Genomic DNA, 20,721 nt, shown 5'->3' with positions numbered 1-20,721 from the left:
TTTATTAATCAGGGCGAGGATTACAAGAATGAGCGTGTGCCTCTGAATCAGGGGTTGGAATCACTAGATATTATCATGATACTTTGGTCATGATACGATATTTTTGCAAATGCCCTGAGTATTGCAATACCATTTACTACGATTTATTGCTATTTATGCCATTTTCCTTCTCTATTTACATCCACAAAGGAAATCTGGATCAAAAAAGGTTTTATCTAGCTGGAGAAGATTCCTGGTCTATATTCAACTCACTTTAGTCAGCTCTCATGTTCGTTTTATTTCCACACATTTTATTTTTGCGCTGCCCTCCTCGCAAACCTCATGTGTCATGTCCAGCCCATCTTGTTTGTACCTTGTTTGTTTTAAAAAAAAAAAAAAGAAAAAAAAAACCACAGATTAGGTCCATACTTTTGATTTAAGTGCTGACAGTGCTCCCAGGGTCAGTTTGAATAGCGAAACGACCCAGAAGTATTTAGTGTCGGCCATGATAAAGGCCATTCGAATTCTCTAACTGAAAAGGAAAGGAGCTTCATTACTTCCTTTATTATCTCCTTTAGCCTAGGAAACACTGGACCATCCTTTACCAAAGGAGAGATGAAAAAAACGACCCACAATTCTTTGTGTAAACTTAATTTAAATTGTTGACCGCTCATCAAAACAAGCAACCAATTTGACTGACTTTACTAGCCCTGATTTAAACATTTAAACTCATTGTCAAACTTATAATTCATGTGATAAATGAAAGGAAACAGGATGAACAGAGGAAAATTACAGACATGAAAACCTTATCATTCCACTTATGATAACGATTTTATTTCTTCTCATTTCCATTTTTATAAAAACAGTAAACCGACCAGTCAGTATTTCAAACTGTATTTGTTTCTCTATTATGAAATATTAAAGTAAATGTGAAAAAAGTTTGTAAATCATAACCAAATCAGGCATAAAATGGCATGTTGCCATATTGTGATTATTATATTTATCATCATAATTATGCAAGTAAGACAAGGTTCACAGGGCTTCTCACATGATAAGTTTCAACAAGAAGTTTCTGCTGGTTTAGATGTTCAGAGTTTCTCGTCTTGAAGAGACTTTAGGATATAAAAATCTTAATGAGATAAAATTTATCACAGAGGTTTTCATGTTTCAGAAAAGCGTTCTCTATTTAACTAAAATTAAAGACAGAATGCTCTTTAACTGTTCAATCTGTTTTTTATGGTCTTGGTCTTGTCTTGGTCCCGGTGCACTCTGGTCTCATGCAAAAACCCTTTATTTTTTCATGTCATTGTAGAAAATTGTGTTTCACTGAATAAGTAACATGTAGACAAAGGAGGACTTTTATTTATTTATCTCTGAATTTTTCTACTCTTAAGACTTATGTGGATTGTCTCAGTATGTTACTTATTGTCAAAATTATGTATTACATATTTTTCATCCTACTTTTGTCTTTTTGCATTGTCTTTATTCTTATTTGTAAACTTTGGGTGGTTGGCTTAAGGCCTGAACATACTCGAGCGTACTGTCATCAGCGCTTCCATAGTCGAGCCCACTGCTGCGTAGTAGTTTCCTGTGAAATTTCCGTGAAATTTCCGTGAAATCCTACATTTCCCACAATCCTTGCACGTTGTTTACATTTTTCTGTCATGGCGTCCTACACCGACGAAGCCTGCTGGCTTTGCAAAGCAATAAAATTAAGAGACGGTGGTATAGAGACAAGGAAGGGGAGTATGCCACGTAGGTGAAGGACATGCGAAGTATTGACGTGGAAAAACAAGTGCAAAATGCAGGTCGGTGTAACATTTAATGCGGGTCATGTAAAAAATACATGCAGAGCAGTGTTTTGTGTGACACCAGTGCACGGAGCGAAGTCCGCACGGTCATAAAATTTGAGCTTTGTGCACACGGGCCTTGCGGACGCCCGCTTTGATTCCACACGGACTTCTGCAGAGTCTGTTCCACATACCTTCCGCCTGAGTGTGTTTGGGCCTTTAAGGGAATTAATGTCTTGGTTGTGATTGCAAAACTTTACATAAGATTGTTTATTTAAAAAGTTAACACACTATTTATGGACCGTAGTTAATTACAATTATTGCATTAATGCTGACAGCCCTTATCTTTTAAAATATTTGTTTTGAGGTTTTTTTGGCCTTTATTAGAGACATAGGACAGTGGATAGAGTCACAAACAGGGATGAGAGAGTGGGTCAAAAGAGCCACAGGCCAGACTTGAGCCGGGATGGCCCACATACATGGCGTGTGACCTAACCACTGCGCCATTTGTGCCCCTAACAGCCAGTGCTTATGCACACAAAATCACAAAAGCAAGTCAAGTATTTATAACATAACCATCTTAAAATTGTTACCATTGGCACCAATATCACAAACCTGCACTTTACCATCATCGACTATTACTACCTCCATATGCCCAGTGTTCCATGCTCCAACTTGATTAGCATTGCCTAGGACTATATTTAAAGCACATGCATGCAATTACTTTAACTAAAAAGCACTAAGGACGCAGAGTTTAAAACTGACCTGCAGGCTCAGTTTGCTTTATCTCTATTTATCCACATCCTAAATGGGCAGGCTGTAGCAGTGCTTGAACTTTAATGGGAACATGAACATAACAATGGAAACAAATCCTTACAATATCTGCGTATTGTTAATTTGTTGAACATGGCCTAAAGTCTTCAAGTTTGCTCATGGCAATCCTAAATAGGGCTTCCATAACGACTACTATAAGTCCTCGTCACTTTCTTGGCATTGGACGATCCACTCTGGAGCTGTGAATTAAGCCAATTAGGCTTCACAGTGCACAAGAGAAGACAGATATGGCAAGGACATATGGCGCTGCCTGGGCAATTAGCATGTGTAAACGTGGATCAGACATTATGAAGATGAGAGGAGAAGAAAAAGAAAAATAGTGTTTGGTTTTTTTGGGGTGTAACAGCTTGTGTTCTTAAAGTTGAAACTGAGTCTGGGTTTCACTTGGACTGACAATTGGCTTATTCTGTTTTTAAAATGAAGCGGCGTGCCGGGAGCATCAGAAATTTGCCAGCTACTGTACTTCTTCCCGGCTACAACGTGAAATGTAAATGAGAGCATGCAAGCAGTAGAGACATTTGAGAGCTGGATTTTCTCTTTGAACATACAGCCCACTCAGTGGATTGCACTGTGACACAGAAAAATTGGGAATTTTGATAGATTGAATCTCTTCCCCTTCCCTTTTTAGCAGAAGTTCACATACGACTGTAAGAACCCAGAGAAGTAAAAATGAATCACTCCAGACTTAGAGGAGCAGCCTTGTGAATTTTACAAAGAAATCCTCCTTTAAAAAATACTGTTTTAATGGCTTACCTCTCACTCAGACCACTCTTGCACCCTTCCTCCTCTAGGCTATTTGGATAGAGCCTTTGGAGGAGATGATTAAAAATTAATATTGGCTCAAGATTGACAGCAAACAGCATTTGAAGTGAGCCACAAAGAGGCTACGGGTTTGTGGGCAGCTTTCTGACAGTTTCACAGGCACCGCAAACCCCGGTTTATTCTTCAGTGAGAGGGGCGGGGGAGACGGGATAAGATGGACAGGCTGAGGATTTGTGCGGCGCTTTCAGTGCTCTACTCTGGTTATCTCCAGACAATATGCATGACAGCCTCTGCAGGACTGCAGAGTCCGAGCTGCAGACAGCAGTGGGAGGAAGTAGACTCACCGCTAACTCTGTGTCCTCAGCCTCCACCTCTGCCACTGTGGGTAGCTTCCTGGTTTGGGTCCTGATGTAGCACCTCTGATGTTCAGCAAACCGGATCCCAGTGATTCCCTTTGAAAAAAAAAAAAAAAAAAAGGAAATGAAGAGAAACCCAGAGATTCAGATACATGTATGATTCATTAGCTCCCTGTGATGTGGATATCCTTTAACTGGGAGGGGGGGGGGGGGGGTCATTTTAAAACGCCCATCTTTTGCTGATAACCAAAGCTCTTTGAATAGTAAAAAAACTTAATGAGTGAGTTGAGGTGTGTTTTGATCTTTTTTGCTTTTAATGTGGTATAAAATTGACGACCGCTCGCTCCCTGCAACACAGATCTTGCTTCAAAGCTGAATTGAAGTAAAAAGGAGGGTTAAACGTGGATGTATAACTCTTTATAGGAGGATATGTGGCACAGGAGAGCCGAGCGACATTGTTGAGAATGAAGTGTTTTCAACAGAGAGTGCCCCCTTTGAATTAGACAGTCATAGGTCCCTGTCACTCTCTTAATCTGCGCAGTCAAGTGTGGAGTCAGTCTCTTCAGCTCCACTGATGATCCTCCGCCTTGTGGACTGTAGCTCTATTCACGCTGACACACTGAGCCTCAATAGGCAAGAAAGATCAGTTAATTCTCTCTCGCTGCCATTCTGTGTTAATCTAAGATATTCAGCTGGCATAAGTCTCAAAGACTTTCTCTTGATCAGATTGTATCCAATTTATTTTCTGCACCGCTACCGTATTAGAACAGACGGCAGGATCTACATCTGCCATGCCGGCTTTTAAATCATATCAACTGGAGATTGTATGAGGAGTAGCATGAAAATGGGCTTGATTCAATCTGAATTTAATTACAGTAACATGGCGATTGCAGTGACGTCTCCTTTGTATCGGTTAACTTGACCATGTGGTCGCCGTGTCCACGTTTTCTGTAAGGCTGCCATTCTGAGGAGATACCAGCCGCGCTAGACGTGATTCAAAGTGACGCCTGTCATAGTGTGCTGCCTGTAATTTCATCTGCGCCGAAAAAGGATGGGGCAATAATGGTCTCAAGCACAAAAGCATAATGTTTGTGCCACGCTTTATTGTGATGAGTCTGTTTAATTTCAGCAGGAGAGGGAAGGGCGACGCTGGGATGAGATGATTACAGAGGTTGGCTGATCTGAGAATGAAGTAGGACACATTAGCACCAGGATGAGAAATGGGAAAGTGATGTCATTTTAACATATTTACATGCAACATGCTCATCTGCGTCTAATCAAGAGAACATGTCACTGCATGCATCGTTCATAAGACCTGCCAACAGATATTAGCTTGGTCGTTGCATTGACACAATCAAATTCAGTTTTATTCTACAGGAATGCTTTTGAACAGATGAATGCTGGAGGGTATTTTTTTTTGCTTCACTTTTATTTGCTCTAAAAAAGGATGTGGTTGGGTGTACCGCTGGAGAGAGAAAGGTAAGCACTTTTCATGAAATTCCCCTCTGATGGGCACATCCTCATAGCTGAAGGCGATCTTTAGGCAGACAGTAGAAAAAGTATAAAGTGTAACAATACAGAGGGGTATTTTATACACTGGGATTTCTATTTTTACAGAAAGCTGGGATCAGATTTGCGCCAAGAATACCTTTTCATCAGTTGTCTATCAATAACCCTCTGAAACCTATGGTATTTGTTTAACTATTGTGTCTCTCCTGGACTTACTGTCCTAAAAAATGTGTAAAACATCAACCCTGTGGTGCAAAGTCAAGCTCTAAACATCCTTTTTCTCAGGACAGCCTGAGCTTTAAGAATATGTGTGTTGCAGTAATGTCACTAGAATTTTTTAGAAGTTATGGGACTATAAAGACAAAAGAAAAACTAAGATTTTTATGAAGTTTACACACAGTAAACAATAATGACAAAGGTTTTTTTGGGGACCAAGAAGTGACAAAACGATCAGCCTATGACAAAAAGTCTTCAAAAATTCACATATCTGCAAAATAGTCCATGCACTTTTCATATTGACTGATTATGAGCCATAATTTAAAGCAGTTCCTGTCTGCGGTGACAAATAGGGACACATCTTATCCTGTTTCCCCCTTTTTCGCTTCATTATGATCACTTCAGGTTCTCTCATTCAGTTTCTAAGTATTTACACATGTGATGCTCTGCATACCATGACGATGGACCAGCCTGCCATTGGTTGTCACAGCTCATGTGACATCTGTTTTGGGAACGCTACATGGTGGCTAATATGAAGTGGAAGAAAGTTATCAAAGAAAGACAAAGAAATTTATCCACATGGTATAAAAATACAAGTTATATCCTGGCAACAAAGATAACTTAATTTGAGTTTCTTGCAATAATGACATCTTTTTTAAAGCTGTAATGTTACTCAGATGTAGGGATGGGCAATATATTGAGTATACTTGATGTATCCTGGCTTTTGCCACAGTAAAATGATTAAATCATGACAAGCTATAGGACCCAAAAGTTCAAGCTAAGTTTACAGTGGGTCGCTGATGTGAGCCTGGAAAGAATAGAAGGCAAATATATAAATATATATATATATATATATGTATTTTTTCTGACTCTAGGGGGTATTGTGGACAGGCCAGGGGCACATATTTTTGTTAGAAAAGCCTGAAAAAGTGTATCTTGCATAATATGTGACATTTAAAATTGGTTAAGATTGACCAAAGTCCACTTTGTGTGCAGATCGCTGCACAGAAAGTTAAGTGCCAACAACTAAGAGAGAAACAGAAACAGTGCAGATGCTTCAGGGATTTTCTTTTATGGGTTTGGGACATCAAAAGTAATTGGATATTTTTTTCAGTTACGGATTTGTGTTGTAAAAAAAGTAACATTATAATTTGGGCTGACAAACTATTCAAATTTTTAAACTGATTAATCTCAATATTTTAGTAGTTAATCACAATGAATCCCATCCTTTTTACTGCATAAAATTCCACTAATTTGCATCTTAAACTGTATTTGTGCCATTTTGGGTTTTCTACTGCCTTAGATAAAAGGCAGTTGACTTCCTGTTTGGTTAGAGAGCAGCTTATATAGATAGATCGGGGATTATAACACAAACTTAACCACAGAAGAAGGAGCCTGTTATGGATTTCAGAGAGGTTTAAATTACTTCTGACTAGTCCTCAGAGCTATCTGAGTTTTTTAAAGTGAAGTGACACATTAAGGAGCAGTGGTGGACTTATTTTGCATCCCTGGCTGCTGGGAGATGCTGACAGGTTTAACCAAAGAAAGGGACGATGAAGCATGAGATAATTGACATTTTTAAAAAAATGATTGCACTAAATGTGGATCTTAGTCAATTGTGATTTATGTGATTAATCTTGACAGCTCTATTTATAATGCATCACTTGCAGAACTGTGTTGTCTATGAGAGAATCAACCAGGAGAGGAAGGTTAAGCATAAATCTTTGAGAGGTGGATGATTCTGCAGGCTGCATGGACAGTTTGGCAAAGAACAGACTGAAAGCCATGTTCTCCATGTGTCCAGAGGCTAAAGGTTTAGCACCCGTATAAATCATAAAGATTTACATTACATACACTGCAGCATTCTAGATGGATCATGGTTTTGCTGAGATTCACAGATCAAACCTTTTCTGTATTATAAAAGCTGTTTGTTTTTTATGGGCTAAAATTCCTGCACAAGTTTAGGGCCAGTTTTCTTAACTGTTCCATTGTTCCTGAGTAATATTTATGACGTGATCGTCTCACTGTGACTCTCTCGGGATGTCTCTCCACTTTTTCTCTCTGTTTGAAATGAGTTTAGTATTGGACTGAAACAATAGTGAATGCATTTTCCCCCTGGTCCTCGTGGTCCTGGTGGCGTAAGCCCCTCATTTTCCATTCTTCGCACAGCCCTCAGGCCTGATGGAGACTGTTCAGAGGTGGCTGTGAAATAGCATGCAAACTATTATTCCAACATGGGTGCATAAGCTACCACTTAGCACACCCTATTGTAAGTTCTGTGTGGGTGTCTTTCCCTCTTTTCTTTCTTTCTCACAATAAGGTTTGAATTACTCTGCTCACTCGCTTGTTTCTTAGTCTTCCATGGTGGAGCACTGAATCAAACAAATCTCCTCAGGGGATGTGCTTCACTAGCAGGAAGTGGAACAAGCAACAGGCATGTGTGTCTGTGCATGGCGATGCGGGGCACACACACAAACCGGGCTCAGCAAGAGAGAGAAAGAAAAATCGAGGGATTGATTGCAGAGGTTAAAATTTTCCAGTGTTTTTGCTCAGATTTTCCATCATACAGACATTTTAAATGCACAAAGACCATTGTAACAAAAACAATAAGAACTCAACATAGGGGTGCTTTTTGTTTTTGGGATGAGATGTATCCTGTTACTTTCAGCCTTGCATCCCAACATTTCACAGCAAATAATGGAGCAGGGATAAGAGCATTCATTACCCAGTCAAGCAGCGCGCTCATGTCTCTGAGGTGCAGCATGTGTAACCTCCTGCACACCCAAGCAGGATTTAGGAATGAAAGGTAAGTTAATGAGTTCTGCTGGAGACAAAATTGCAGTTGAAAAAAAAGGTGTGGGGAACAAATAGAGATGGATTCTTAATAGTGTTTGCCTCTGTGTTCTGAAGAAGTTACTGTATATTATTAGTGAGAGAAAAACAGCCTTTTAGTGAGAGAACAATCTTTCTTTCTAGGCTGCTGTGTATGCACGTAAACACACAAAATCCCTGCGTGCACCTTACCGAGTATTATTTCCATCATTTTTTTGTTTCTCAAATGCTTCAAATCTTTGTCTCCATTCTCAATGAGTAACAAAATATTGTTGAAGGAGAAAAAAGGATAAATGTTGTCAACTGCTTCTTTGAAAAGGCCAGGATGTGAAAACAAACTCATGCTGAAGTCAGTCAGGAGAAGAAGAAAAACATCTTTGTACCAAGAAAAAGCTTTCAATACAGTTTTTTAACCTCCAGAGCCCTATGCTATCTTTTTAACCACTGTGTCACGCCTGGACTTTTTGTCCCCAAAAGTTTATAAAACATCAACTCTGCGGTGCACAGACAAGCTCTACCCCTTTTTTTTAAAAAAAACAACAAAAAAAAAAACAACCTGGGCTGAAAGAATATATGTGCTAGAGACATGTCTCTTGAATTTTTAAAAAAAAATTATGGGGCCAAAAAGACAAAAGAAAAAATAAAACAAAAAGGAAATTTAAACTCAAAGATTTTTAAACAACATGCACAATAAATATTGATGAGTATGGCTTTTTTGCACAAGCTTGTTCTCCCATGTAGCACCACATTATGTAATAACGCTGCATTATGTAATAACCCTAACCATAGGACTTAGTGTGGGCTCCAAGGTATGCCCTACCCAACTACCTTGCCCTAACTATAACCGCTTAATGACTTATGCCTAAACCTAAACCCCCTTCAGGGCTCTAGACTAAACACCTAACCTTAACCCTAGGACTTAAGGTGGGCTCCAGGGTATACCCTACTACCTTGCCCTAACCCTAACTGCTTAGTGGCTTACAAAATGCAGCATTATTACATAATGAATTGAAAATGTATTACATTATCACATAATGTGGCGCTACATCCCATCTCTTTGGGAAACTTCTGTGACAAAAAGTCTTCAAAATATTCAGATTTTTACAAAAAAGTATTTGCATTCTGTGTCGTTATTTAAAGCACTTCCTGTCTGCAGTTACTCTGAGGGACACATCACAGCCTCTCTGTGTCTCTTTCTCTCTATTATGAGTCATTTAGGCTCTCTTCTCCAGTTTCTTAGGGCACTTTCACATTAGACCCAGTTGATTCGAACCGTGCCGCACCGTGATTCCTCCCCCTCTCCCTCCCCCCCGGCTTCCGTTCACACTAGCAACATCAAACCGTGCCAGGGCGCACTTGCGTATTTACTCGGTCTGAAACAGCTGGTGGTGGTATGCACGTAGCTGGTTTACAACCCCGCAAAGGAGGAGAAAGAAGAAGAAGCTACCATGGCAACCACTGGGGTCATGACCTGAGCGAAGATAATTTTTGTTTTGACCCAGCAAAAAGTCCATCCTGCAGCCATGGATGATTAAAATCACTTTTAAGATGCCAGCAACTTCGTATCTGCACATCTACTACAGCTCAGAGGATTAAATTGGCTCGCGCTGTGCAGATACAGCGGTTTTTGAGGTGACAGGAGACTTTTATTGCCTTTGCACCCCCCCTCACTGACTCCAACTTGTGTTCATTCGTAAGGTGAGCCACAACAGACTGTTTATTGACTGGATTCTGGTGATTTCCGCCCTTTATTGAGGAAAATTTTGAACAAACTGCCGCGCTGTGGAAAGAAGCTTAGTTTTTACGATGATGCCATAAAGCTGATACAGCGCTCTGTCCCGTATCCAGGTGTGGTTGCATTCACATCCCATCCGAACCGTGCCAGAGTCCACTTGAACTGCGCCTGAGACCACCTCCCCCGGTAACTGGGAGCGGTTCGTTTGCATTCACACTACCCAAAGGAACCGGACTTTGGGCTCAAGTGCACTCAGATCCGAGACCAGGCCCCTAGTGTGAAAGCCACCTAAGTGTTTGCACAGGCGCTGACCAGTGAAGCATGATGTGATGATAGAACAACCTGCCATTGGTTGTCAAAGCCAAGTCACATTGCATTGTGGGAAACAAACAGACAATATGGGGGACAGCATTAGCCGTTAGCTGCAGGAACGATTGAAAAATTGGATTATAAATGTCTAAAAAGATGTTCGATTTTAGTCACTGTAGTGGATTTAATTTTTAAAGAGGCTTGCTAGAAAATGTTGTGTAAGAGCTACAGCTAGTTTGTTCTTGCTGAGACGAGGTGTTTTCTTGCTTGTGATTCGACCATTAATTTCAGTGGAAAAGTGGAGCAAAATCACTCCACGAGAGCTTTGCCACTGTCAGTATTCGATTCAGCGGACATGCACATTCTCAAGGAGGTATGTGAGAAGAGGGGCGGAGCTATGGAGCTCAAACAAACTTGTCTGGACAAGTGGTGTCATACAACTCTTCTCCGAGATCCAGATCATATGGCTCAGTTCATTAGAGCTGGTGGTTTGGCTCCCAACGACTCTTAGTTTGGGGACAGTTTGGCTTTTAAATGTGGATTAAATAATGACAAAGGATGGAGGAAAGGAAACAGACACTTAAACAAGAGCTAGCTACCATGGCTAACATACAAGAGCTGTTTTGTCGCACAGGTTTATTTGGTTTATAGTACACCGCTGTTTCGAGCAAAAGCATGTTTATGACATGTTTAGGAATTTTTTATATGTTAAAGGGGCTCAGGGGGCCTCTTTGCTTGATACAAGACTTCCCAGGACTCTTGTGTCATTCGTCTGGCTAGACAACGCTGGAGGGTCAGCAGGACTGAGTAAACTGTGATACTGTTCACCTCCATGCCAGGTAAATTGGTTAAACTGTGAAAAAATTCACTGTTTTGTAAAGTGTAGGGATTGTACTCAATGTTTATAGAAATTCCCTGGTTATAATTGCAGCATACATGTTAAATTAGAGCTGTAAAGTGATATTTTTCCTCTGTTCCCATTGATTCATTATAGCTGTCCCCCAGTTCCTGACCCCCAAGGGACATTTGGGATCACATGATTGCAAATAACCCAACTTATTCTGATTTATTTATTTGGATGCACCAGTATATGTTACTTTTTGGACCAGGGCATTGGTCACCAAGCCATTTCAACTGAAGATCCCCATTAAAACTTGATCTACTGGTAAAATTAACTGAGACAAAACAACTAATGATTGATTTTCATATGATTTAATTGCACTTAGTGACATTTAAGCTGCAGATACAGTCTCTAGTCTATAAGTGTTAAAGGAGAATTAATGAAAAACAACCCCAAGATGCATTTTTAATCCTAGTGTTATTAAAGCTTCGCCTTTAAATCCTTATTTAACTCAGACTTAGCACAATCATGTCAGCCTGGAGCTCTGCTAGATGGATTGGCCTGATGACAGACATGGATTCTGATCGATCTATCTGCTCTGAAAAGTTAAAGAAGAAGAGCCTCCACAGCCTTGTTTAACCTTTTACTTACATTTTTGAAGTCGTGAACCTCCAGAACCTCCTTGCTCCCGTTTCCCATTCTGAAGATCTCGATGTGCTGAATCGGGTCGATCTCCATCAAGCTGTCAGTCTCCACGCCATCCAGCACGGCTTTGTACTGATGGTCATAAACCTGCGGGCACATAAACAACCTCAGAGCACAGTGACAAACAGGTCATCAGGCCTTAAGTATATTTATCATTGGCTGGACTTTTGTGCCTTTTGTGCCTAAGAAAATTAAAAGTCTGTCAAAACCACCACTCAAAATGACCCGCCCGAAGGCACATTCATTCCTCCAACAGCCCTGTGTTAGGCTATAAAAGAACGGCCTGATGTGATCTCTGAATTGCTGCCCACCTCTTATATTTTTGTCTGCATTTCAGTGTGTGGGGCTGACAGCCATGTCCCAAGATAGAAGAACAATCAGGCACATGAAATGTTTCTATAATGTCGACCATACTGTGTCAGAGCCAGAAAAACATCAGCAGAGACATTACATAAAAATTGCAACCAGTGTTCATGATGTCGACATGTCTGCACAGGCTATTTCAACTAATAAAACAACCCCAACAATGTCTGTGTGTTTTTAACCGGCATGTCTGACATCAGTGACAGGAAGTGTCACTTGTTCCTGATAAGTTAGAAGAGGAATGAATGCTCCTGTAGTATGGTCAATATGGTTATAAAAGAAACTGAAATCAATATTGATATCCTTCAAAAACTGACAAAAGCAAAATAACCCCTCAGGAAAAAGACTAAATATTCATGGCTGTGGTTTTCAGCCGGCCCAGCCCGGAGATCCACTGCCCTCTTAATGAGAAATCGTGACCCCAAGTTTATGAAAATGTTCAACCACTTAAATTTACTTAATGAAAATGTTTGCAGTTTGGACCTCAGATGGATGATTAAACAAAGAGTCAGAAGCCCTGGGAGGACATGCATGCAGATATTTTATTTTGCTTGCTTGTCCATTTCTCATGAAATTAACACATTATCATAGGAACAGCCAGTTTAAAATCCCAGAATAAAAAGATATTAAGTTGTGATCTGCATGTAAAATAGAATGGATGGGTAGATAATAAAACAATACAGTTAATTACACAAATACAGTAGCAACAATAAAGACTTGAATATCATTTATCTACTTGTACTGACACTGCACGGGATAAGTAAAACCGGGGACTTCTGAGTATTTGTGAATTAACCCCTGACATCAGTGTCAGTAAAATGCTTTACAGACATTTCTGAAGGAAAGCATGGAGGTCTTTCATGACAGAAGCAATAAAAACACATCTGTGAATTTTTAGGACTAAATTCCGAACAAAAAAGTCAATATCATGCACCTTGCAGGTCACATTGCCTTCATGTATCCTACACATACTGTTAACCAGAGTTACCAATAGACATGTGCCAGAGTTTTACTACTTTTTTTTAAACATTTTTATAATCCATAACAAGCTTTTCATGGCCAATAAACTAGTAAACACTCTCCTCTTGATTTCCCATTACACATCAAGATCACGTGTCACCCATGTGTATTGTAGGAGGAAGAGGAAGAGAGAACCCTGTGACCCTTCTGTTGATGTATGAGTCACTGAGATGACCCAGGCTAAACATGAACATCTCAGTTTTCCTGCAGTCGATGCTATCAGTGTTATTCTGCACTCTATTAATTTTTTAATCTTTACGCACAAACAACCAAAACAGTCTGGCTTCAGACGGCAGGTCTCAGACACCCCCCTTGCAGACCACTACTGTGAGACACTGCCTCTGGATGGTACTACACGCTCTAATTTTCACAACCAAATCATGTGAAACTTCTGGTTAGAGTGAGGATTAAGGTAAGTAAGTGTACTGGAATCTGAAAGTCAAAAACCTGAACTGCAAAGCCTAATTATAGAACCTTTAATTAAGCCTTGTAAACAGTGTACTTACAGGAAAAAAGCTTTTCTTCCAGGAAAACACTTTAAAGCAGCTAATGTAGCTAGGGCTAAAGTTAATGAAGTTTGTTGGTGACACAAGCTACGAAGGTAACAGTTTACGTTTCGTAAATGACTTTCATAGCTAATGTAGCTAGGGCTAAAGTTAATGAAGTTTGTTGGTGACACAAGCTACGAAGGTAACAGTTTATGTTTCTTAAATAACTTTCATAGCTAATGTAGCTAGGGCTAAAGTTAATGAAGTTTGTTAGTGACACAAGCTACGAAGGTAACAGTTTATGTTTCTTAAATAACTTTCATAGCTAATGTAGCTAGGGCTAAAGTTAATGAAGTTTGTTAGTGACACAAGCTACGAAGGTAACAGTTTATGGTTCTTAAATAACTTTCATAGCTGATGTAGCTAGGGCTAAAGATAATGTAGTTAGTTACATAAGCGAGGAAGGTAACAGTTTATCTAGCGTACATAGCCAAAGTTGCTAATGTAGCCAAGGCCAACGCTAATAAAGTTAGCTACATAAGATACAAAGATAACATGATTCTATAGCTAAAATAGAATAACAATAAATAGCTTACGCAGCTATTGTAGCTAACATAGCTAAGACTAAGGCTAATATGTACATAGATATGTAGGTAACATGATTTCATAGCTAAAATAGAATAAAAGTAAAATAAATAGCTTACGTAGCTAATGTAGCTCACACAGCTTAGACTAAGGCTAAAATATCAAGATACATAGGTTACATGATTTCATTGATAAAAAAAGATTAAAAATAAAGTAAATAGCTTACATAGCTAACATAGCTAAGATTAAGGCTAACCAAGTTATTTCGCTGCATAAGCTACAGAGGTAACAGTTGACAAAGCTACCATAGCCAATGCTTTAAAGAAAGCTACGTTAGCCTCGATGTCCTTCACAGCCTCTTTTAATTTTTTTTTATTTGAAAATGAGCCAAAAAAGCTGCATAATAAAAAAATCACTTTTACCTCCCTGAATTACAAGGCTGCTGATTCATACAGGATTAGAATTACCTGTGGACCTCTGTGCATGCTGAAATATGGTCGGTAATTTGCCCGAATTTTTACTTCACATTTACAGACAGTTGATTCACATGGGATGAATAACAGATTTCCTGCATGATAATTACAAATGACCAGAGGTCTCCAGGTACTAGTAAACCTGTGTGAATAGTGCATATGGAGAATGCACTGAGTGATGGATGCGTATTTTGTAGCGGGTAAATCATAATTGCTGCAGAGTAAACCCACATAATATCCATAACATCCGTCTAGTATGAAGGCAGTTGGATTCTCTAGAGTTATATTCTAACTCTCACCTTTCCTTGACTCTGTGGCAGTTTTCACAGAGGTCAAGGAAAAGGAAAGGACTTACAGAGCAATTTTTTACTTTTCAAATAGACCCTTATTATTTTCATTAAATATGCTTTAGACATCATTGACAACCTGTGAGCAAATAATTCAAAATGTAACAATAGCACTTGAGAGCTGCAGTTTATTTTTGGTTTGTAAGTGGTAACCTCATGTTGCTGTAGGAGTTGTGCGGAGAGGTTGAAGTGAGATGGTGAATTATCAATAATGGGAGTCTATTTAGAGCAGTGGCTCAGGGTGAGGGAAAGAGGAACACAGGGTTCATGTCCAGTGTGTAACCAAACAGACTTCTATTAAGCTTTATGGGTTCCAATTAGTCTCTTCCCAACAAACACGGTGAAATTTATTTTTCTTATTTTTTAAAATTTCTATTTTTTTCATTATTAATTATTGTTGTATCTAATAATCTGATATGTTTATTATTCATTATTTGTGGAATTATTTAATATGCAATTGTTTATTATGTGTAGATATTTAATGAATTTTTATTTTTTTCATGCCAATAAAGAAAACTGCAATTGAAAAAAATAAAAGGTTTATCAAAAAGAAACATCATGCAACTTAACCTCCAGTTTGTAACTGGTTTACTTGTATAACTGACCTGCTTCACTACCAAATTAGCTTCACATAACTGTCTCAATTAGTCTAACCAAATTGATCCAAACCATTCCCATTAATACCTAACTAAAACCTACATCAATTCAATGCCTTGCACTGACAGTTAAGCCTAACCCTAACCATTCTCAAATTATACCTCACTTAAACCTGCCTACAGCAATTTATATCCCTGCCCTGGCACTTTTACCTAACACTAACATTTTGAAAGAAAGGATTTGCAGGAAAAAGATTCCAACTCACTGGCATTGCTCTACCTGAGCCTGGGGACCTTTATCTTCAGTAGCTTTTTACCAGTTGAACAACTTCCTGTTTGATCTGTATCCAAACAGTAAGTCAAAATTCTAAAATGCAACAAAAGGGAAAATTACTCACAATTAACAACCAAAATAATGTGATTAATCATGGTTTAAAAAAATCTAATACACTGTATTGCCAAAAGTATTAGCTCACCTGGCTTGACTCGCATATGAACTTAAGTGACATCCCATTCTTAATCCATAGGGTTTAATATGACATTGGCCTACCCTTTGCAGCTGTAACAGCTTCAACTCTTCTGGGAAGGCTTTCCACAAGGTTTAGGAGTGTGTTTATGGGAATTTTTGACCATTCTTCCAGAAGTGCATTTGTGAGGTCACACACTGATATTGGACGAGAAGGCCTGGCTCTCAGTCTCCGTTCTAATTCATCCCAAAGGTGTTCTATCAGGTTGAGGTCAGGACTCTGTGCAGGCCAGTCAAGTTCATCCACACCAAACTCTCTCAAACTCTGGACCTTGCTTTGTGCACTGGTGCACAGTCATGTTGGAACAGGAAGGGGCCATCCCCAAACTGTTCCTACAAAGTTGGGAGCATGGCATTCAGAGTTCCTTTCACTGGAACTAAGGGGCCAAGCCCAGCTCCTGAAAAACAAGCCCACACCATAATCCCTCCTCCACCAAACTTTACACTTGGCACAGTGCAGTCAGACAAGTACTGTTCACCTGGCAACTGCCAAACCCAGTGTCATCGATCAGGTTGCCAGATGGAGAAGCACGATTCGTCACTCCAGAGAAGGTGTCTCCACTGCTCTAGAGTCCAGTGGCAGCGTGCTTTACACCACTGCATTCGTCGTTTTGCATTGCACTTGGTGATGTATGGCTTGGATGCAGCTGCTCGGCCATGGAAACCCATTCCATGAAGCTCTCTACCCACTGTTCTTGAGCTAATCTGAAGGCCACATGAAGTTTGGAGATCTGTAGCGATTGAGTCTGCAGAAAGTTGGCAATCTCTGCGCACTATGCACCTCAGCATCCGCTGACCCCACTCTGTCATTTTACGTGGCCTACCACTTCATGGCTGAGTTGCTGTCTTTCCCAATTGCTTCCACTTTGTTATAATACGACTGACAGTTGACTGTGGAATATTTAGGAGCCAGGAAATTTCACCACTGGACTTGTTGCACAGGTGGCATCCTATCACAGTACCACGCTGGAGTTCACTGAGCTCCTGAGAGCGAGCCATTCCTTCACAAATGTTTGTAGAAACAGTCTGCATGCCTAGGTGCTTGATTTTATACACCTGTGACCATGGAAGTGATTGGAACACCTGATATTAACTATTTGGATGGGTGAGTGAAGACTTTTGGCAATATAGTTTATTTTAATGTTCAATCTTTGAATGGCCTATGTGCTCTTCCTGTCATCACTTGTGTCCAATCAGACTTTTAGGCATTTTCTGACCCTTATTGGTTCCTTCTTGCTGTCTCATTCTAGTGTTGTACTTATTAACTATATTTCTGGACAAAGCACCTGCTAAATGCACCATAGAATGACTGTCTATTATTCATTATTGATAATATTTTATCTTTGCTGTTTGGTGCTGTGAGGAGTACAAAATCTTGTTTATGCCAGTTTGTTTGTTTCTATCTGTCAAACAAAGTTTGCATTCAGTGATCAATCGACTTCACTCTAAAGCTTTTCTAATCTTGAATTAAGTGAATAAAATGAACTTTATTCTTTTGATTACTAGAGCTTACAAACAAAAGAAATATTAATAATTAAGAGCAGATCCATCTTCAAAGGTAGGCAGACTTCTTTGTATTATACTTTGTATATTCTGGAAAATCAAAAATTTGACCCATCTTTAAAATGACTGTAGAGATAAACGTGACCATTTATATTTCAAAGAATGCACACTGTTCTTTGAGCTTCTGTAAATACAAAAATAATGTTTATTCCAGTTTTGAAGTGTGTTTGGAAGTGGAGCTGTAAGTGATACATATCAAATGTAAGTCAGCGAACAACAGTCAGTATAGCTCCTGTTTATAAAAGCCGGCCACATGGGAGCTAAGCTACGTCAAACTGCAGATGGGGTCAGGAGTACCACATATATAAAAGTCCTACATGTGAATCACATTCAGATTGAGTGCATGATTTATTTTTATATCTCTACATCTTCAAGTAAAATGATTTTCCCTTTGGGACTATTTTATGTGTTGTTACTGTTTTTCCTTTAACCACAATCTGGCACTAAACTTTCAACCAATCAAACACTTCCTTACAAATGTGAGTCATCCCTAATCTTTGAGTGTTTGTACGGTGAGACAGTAATCCTAAATGTGTAGGGATGCTTTGATTCGATGATTTTGATGATGAGCTGATGACATGAACCCATTGGTAAATAATGTGGCATGGCCAAGCTGAAATGTTGTGCTGTATCAGTTAGTGCTGGCATGTTGTACACTGACTGAGTCAGGACAGAGATTTTTTACATGGCTGTTAGACAAAATGATCTGTTTCCATTGGTGAAACAAGGAAAATATTCTGGGGTTGTTGGAGCAATCGAAAACAATGAAAAAAAAAACATACCAAATATTTATTCCAGTGTCAAACTAGAACTTCTGTCTGCAAAGTTTCCAACTGTCTGACAACGAAAGAACATCAGGAATAAAAGTTATAAAATAATTCATCCCTCGTGTGGTGTGTGCCAGTGAAGGCATGAACTACTGAACTACATGAACTTGTCTGTAAAAGTCTAGATTTCTGCTGTAAAATTCTGCATTTTGATGTGAGAGAGGGGACATGTGACTTCAGGGGCTCCTGCAGTCATCCTCACTTGAGGAACTGCAGTTTCTTGTATTTCCACTGGCTTCATTTTTCAACCACAGACGATGCTCCTTGTTCGACATGAGGACCACAATGTAAGAGCAAATGGTATTGTACGGCCTCATTGTAATGTTGCAGGGAGCTCAGATTGGGAGCAGTAAGTCAGATTTTGTGGTTGTCTGACTACGAACATAGGACTGGATTGGCTAATTTAACATTTTATGGGTTGGTAGATACTCCACATACCCAAATACTGTGCTGCTGAAAAGCGTTTGCCCCTTCCTGATTTCTTCTGTTTTGCATATTTTTCACACTTTTCAGTTTCAGATCATCAAACATTTTTAATACTAGATGAAGATAACCTAAGTAAATACAAAACACATCAAAGCACCATCGAAAGACATTCAAAAGGAGATGAGAAATAAAGTAATTGACAACTATCTGCCTGAAAAGGGTTAAAACGACTCAAGCAGACCACCGTGAGCACCATTATCCACAAATGGAGAAAACTTAGAACGGTGGTGAACCGTCCCCAGAAGGGCCAGCCTACCAAATTTACTTAAAAGAGCACATCTAGGACTCATCCAGGAGGTCACCAAAGAACACAGAACAACATCTACAGACCTGCAGGCCACACTTGACTCAGTTAAGGTCAGAGTTCATGATTCAACCACCCATGAGAGAGCTCCAGGATCAAAAAGACTTACTGGGAAAATATTCTGTGGACTGACAAGACCAAAGTTGAATTTGTTGGAAGCCGTTACATCTGGAGTGAAATTAACACAGCATTTCATCACAGTGTTAATTTCGGTGACTAAAACGATGACTAAAAATTTTCATCACAGCCTTTTTTTCCATGACAAAAACAAGACTAAGACTAACAAAAATAGATCTGTGATGACTAAAACTGACTAAAAGTGAGTTTAGTTGTCTTCAATCAGGATCAGAATCTTTATTAATGACCACGCAAACAATTTGGTGGAATTTGCTTTCGATACAGCACTTGAAAAGGACGCTTATATCAACTGTGTCATCACAGAACAGACAAAAACATTAGACATTAGACAACAGTACAACAAAAGGCATATTTAGTCCATGGCTTGATTGAGTGTTATGGCAGAGGGGATGCAGCTGTTTTTGAGTCTTACTGACTTGGTTGGCAGAGATCTGTAGCGCCTCCCTGAGGGCATGAGAGTAAACAGGTGATGGAGAGGATAGGAGGGGTCTGAGGTGATTTTGAAGGCTTTTTGTGTGATGCGTCGATGATACAGTGTGTCTATGAATGGGAGGGGCTGACTGATGATTTTGGAGGATTTGTCTACAATGCGCTGTAGTTTTTTGCGTGAGTGTGAGTCCAAATTACCATACCAGACAATTACTGAAAAGGTGAGTATGCTTTCTATGATGGCGGTGTAGAACTGTAGGAGAAGGTTGGGTCTGACTCTGAATTTTTTGAGCTGGAGGAGGAAGAATAAATGTTGGTTGGCTTTCTTGTAGGTGTGGTCTGAGTGGAGTTTCCATTTGAGTGTGTTGGAGGTGTGTGTGCTGAGCAATTTGAAGGAGTCAGTGTTGGTGATGGGTTCGGACAAGATGTGCAGAGGGGTATTTGGTGCGGGATTGCAGGTAAAGTTAAAGTTCTTTGCACAGAGTTCCTTGCACTGGAACTAAGGGACCAAGCCCAGCTCCTGAAAAACAAGCCCACACCATAATCCCCCTTCCACCAAACTTTACACTTGGCACAGTGCAGTCAGACAAGTACTGTTCTCCTGGCAACAGCCAAACCCAGACTTGTCCATCAGGTTGCCAGATGGAGAAGCACGATTCAAAGTTAACTATGATTTCCTGGTTTTTTGCTGTATTGAGCTGGAGATGA

General features: G+C 39.7%; 1 protein-coding gene across 1 annotated transcript in view; it reads right to left on the bottom strand.

Annotated features, from left to right (window-relative positions):
- Positions 1–20,721, bottom strand: part of tnmd (tenomodulin) — a 114,722-nt gene that overhangs the window by 30,920 nt on the left and 63,081 nt on the right. Inside the window, exons 3-4 of the mRNA XM_041797095.1 lie at positions 11,815–11,955; positions 3,710–3,817 (exon numbers count right to left, since the gene is read on the bottom strand). Coding sequence (XP_041653029.1) covers positions 3,710–3,817; positions 11,815–11,955 — 249 coding nt within the window. The remainder of the gene's footprint in view (positions 1–3,709; positions 3,818–11,814; positions 11,956–20,721) is intronic.

The sequence above is a fragment of the Cheilinus undulatus genome, linkage group 10, assembly GCF_018320785.1.
Source record: "Cheilinus undulatus linkage group 10, ASM1832078v1, whole genome shotgun sequence".
Lineage (NCBI taxonomy): Eukaryota > Metazoa > Chordata > Actinopteri > Labriformes > Labridae > Cheilinus > Cheilinus undulatus.
This window is presented reverse-complemented; position numbering and strand designations above follow the sequence as displayed.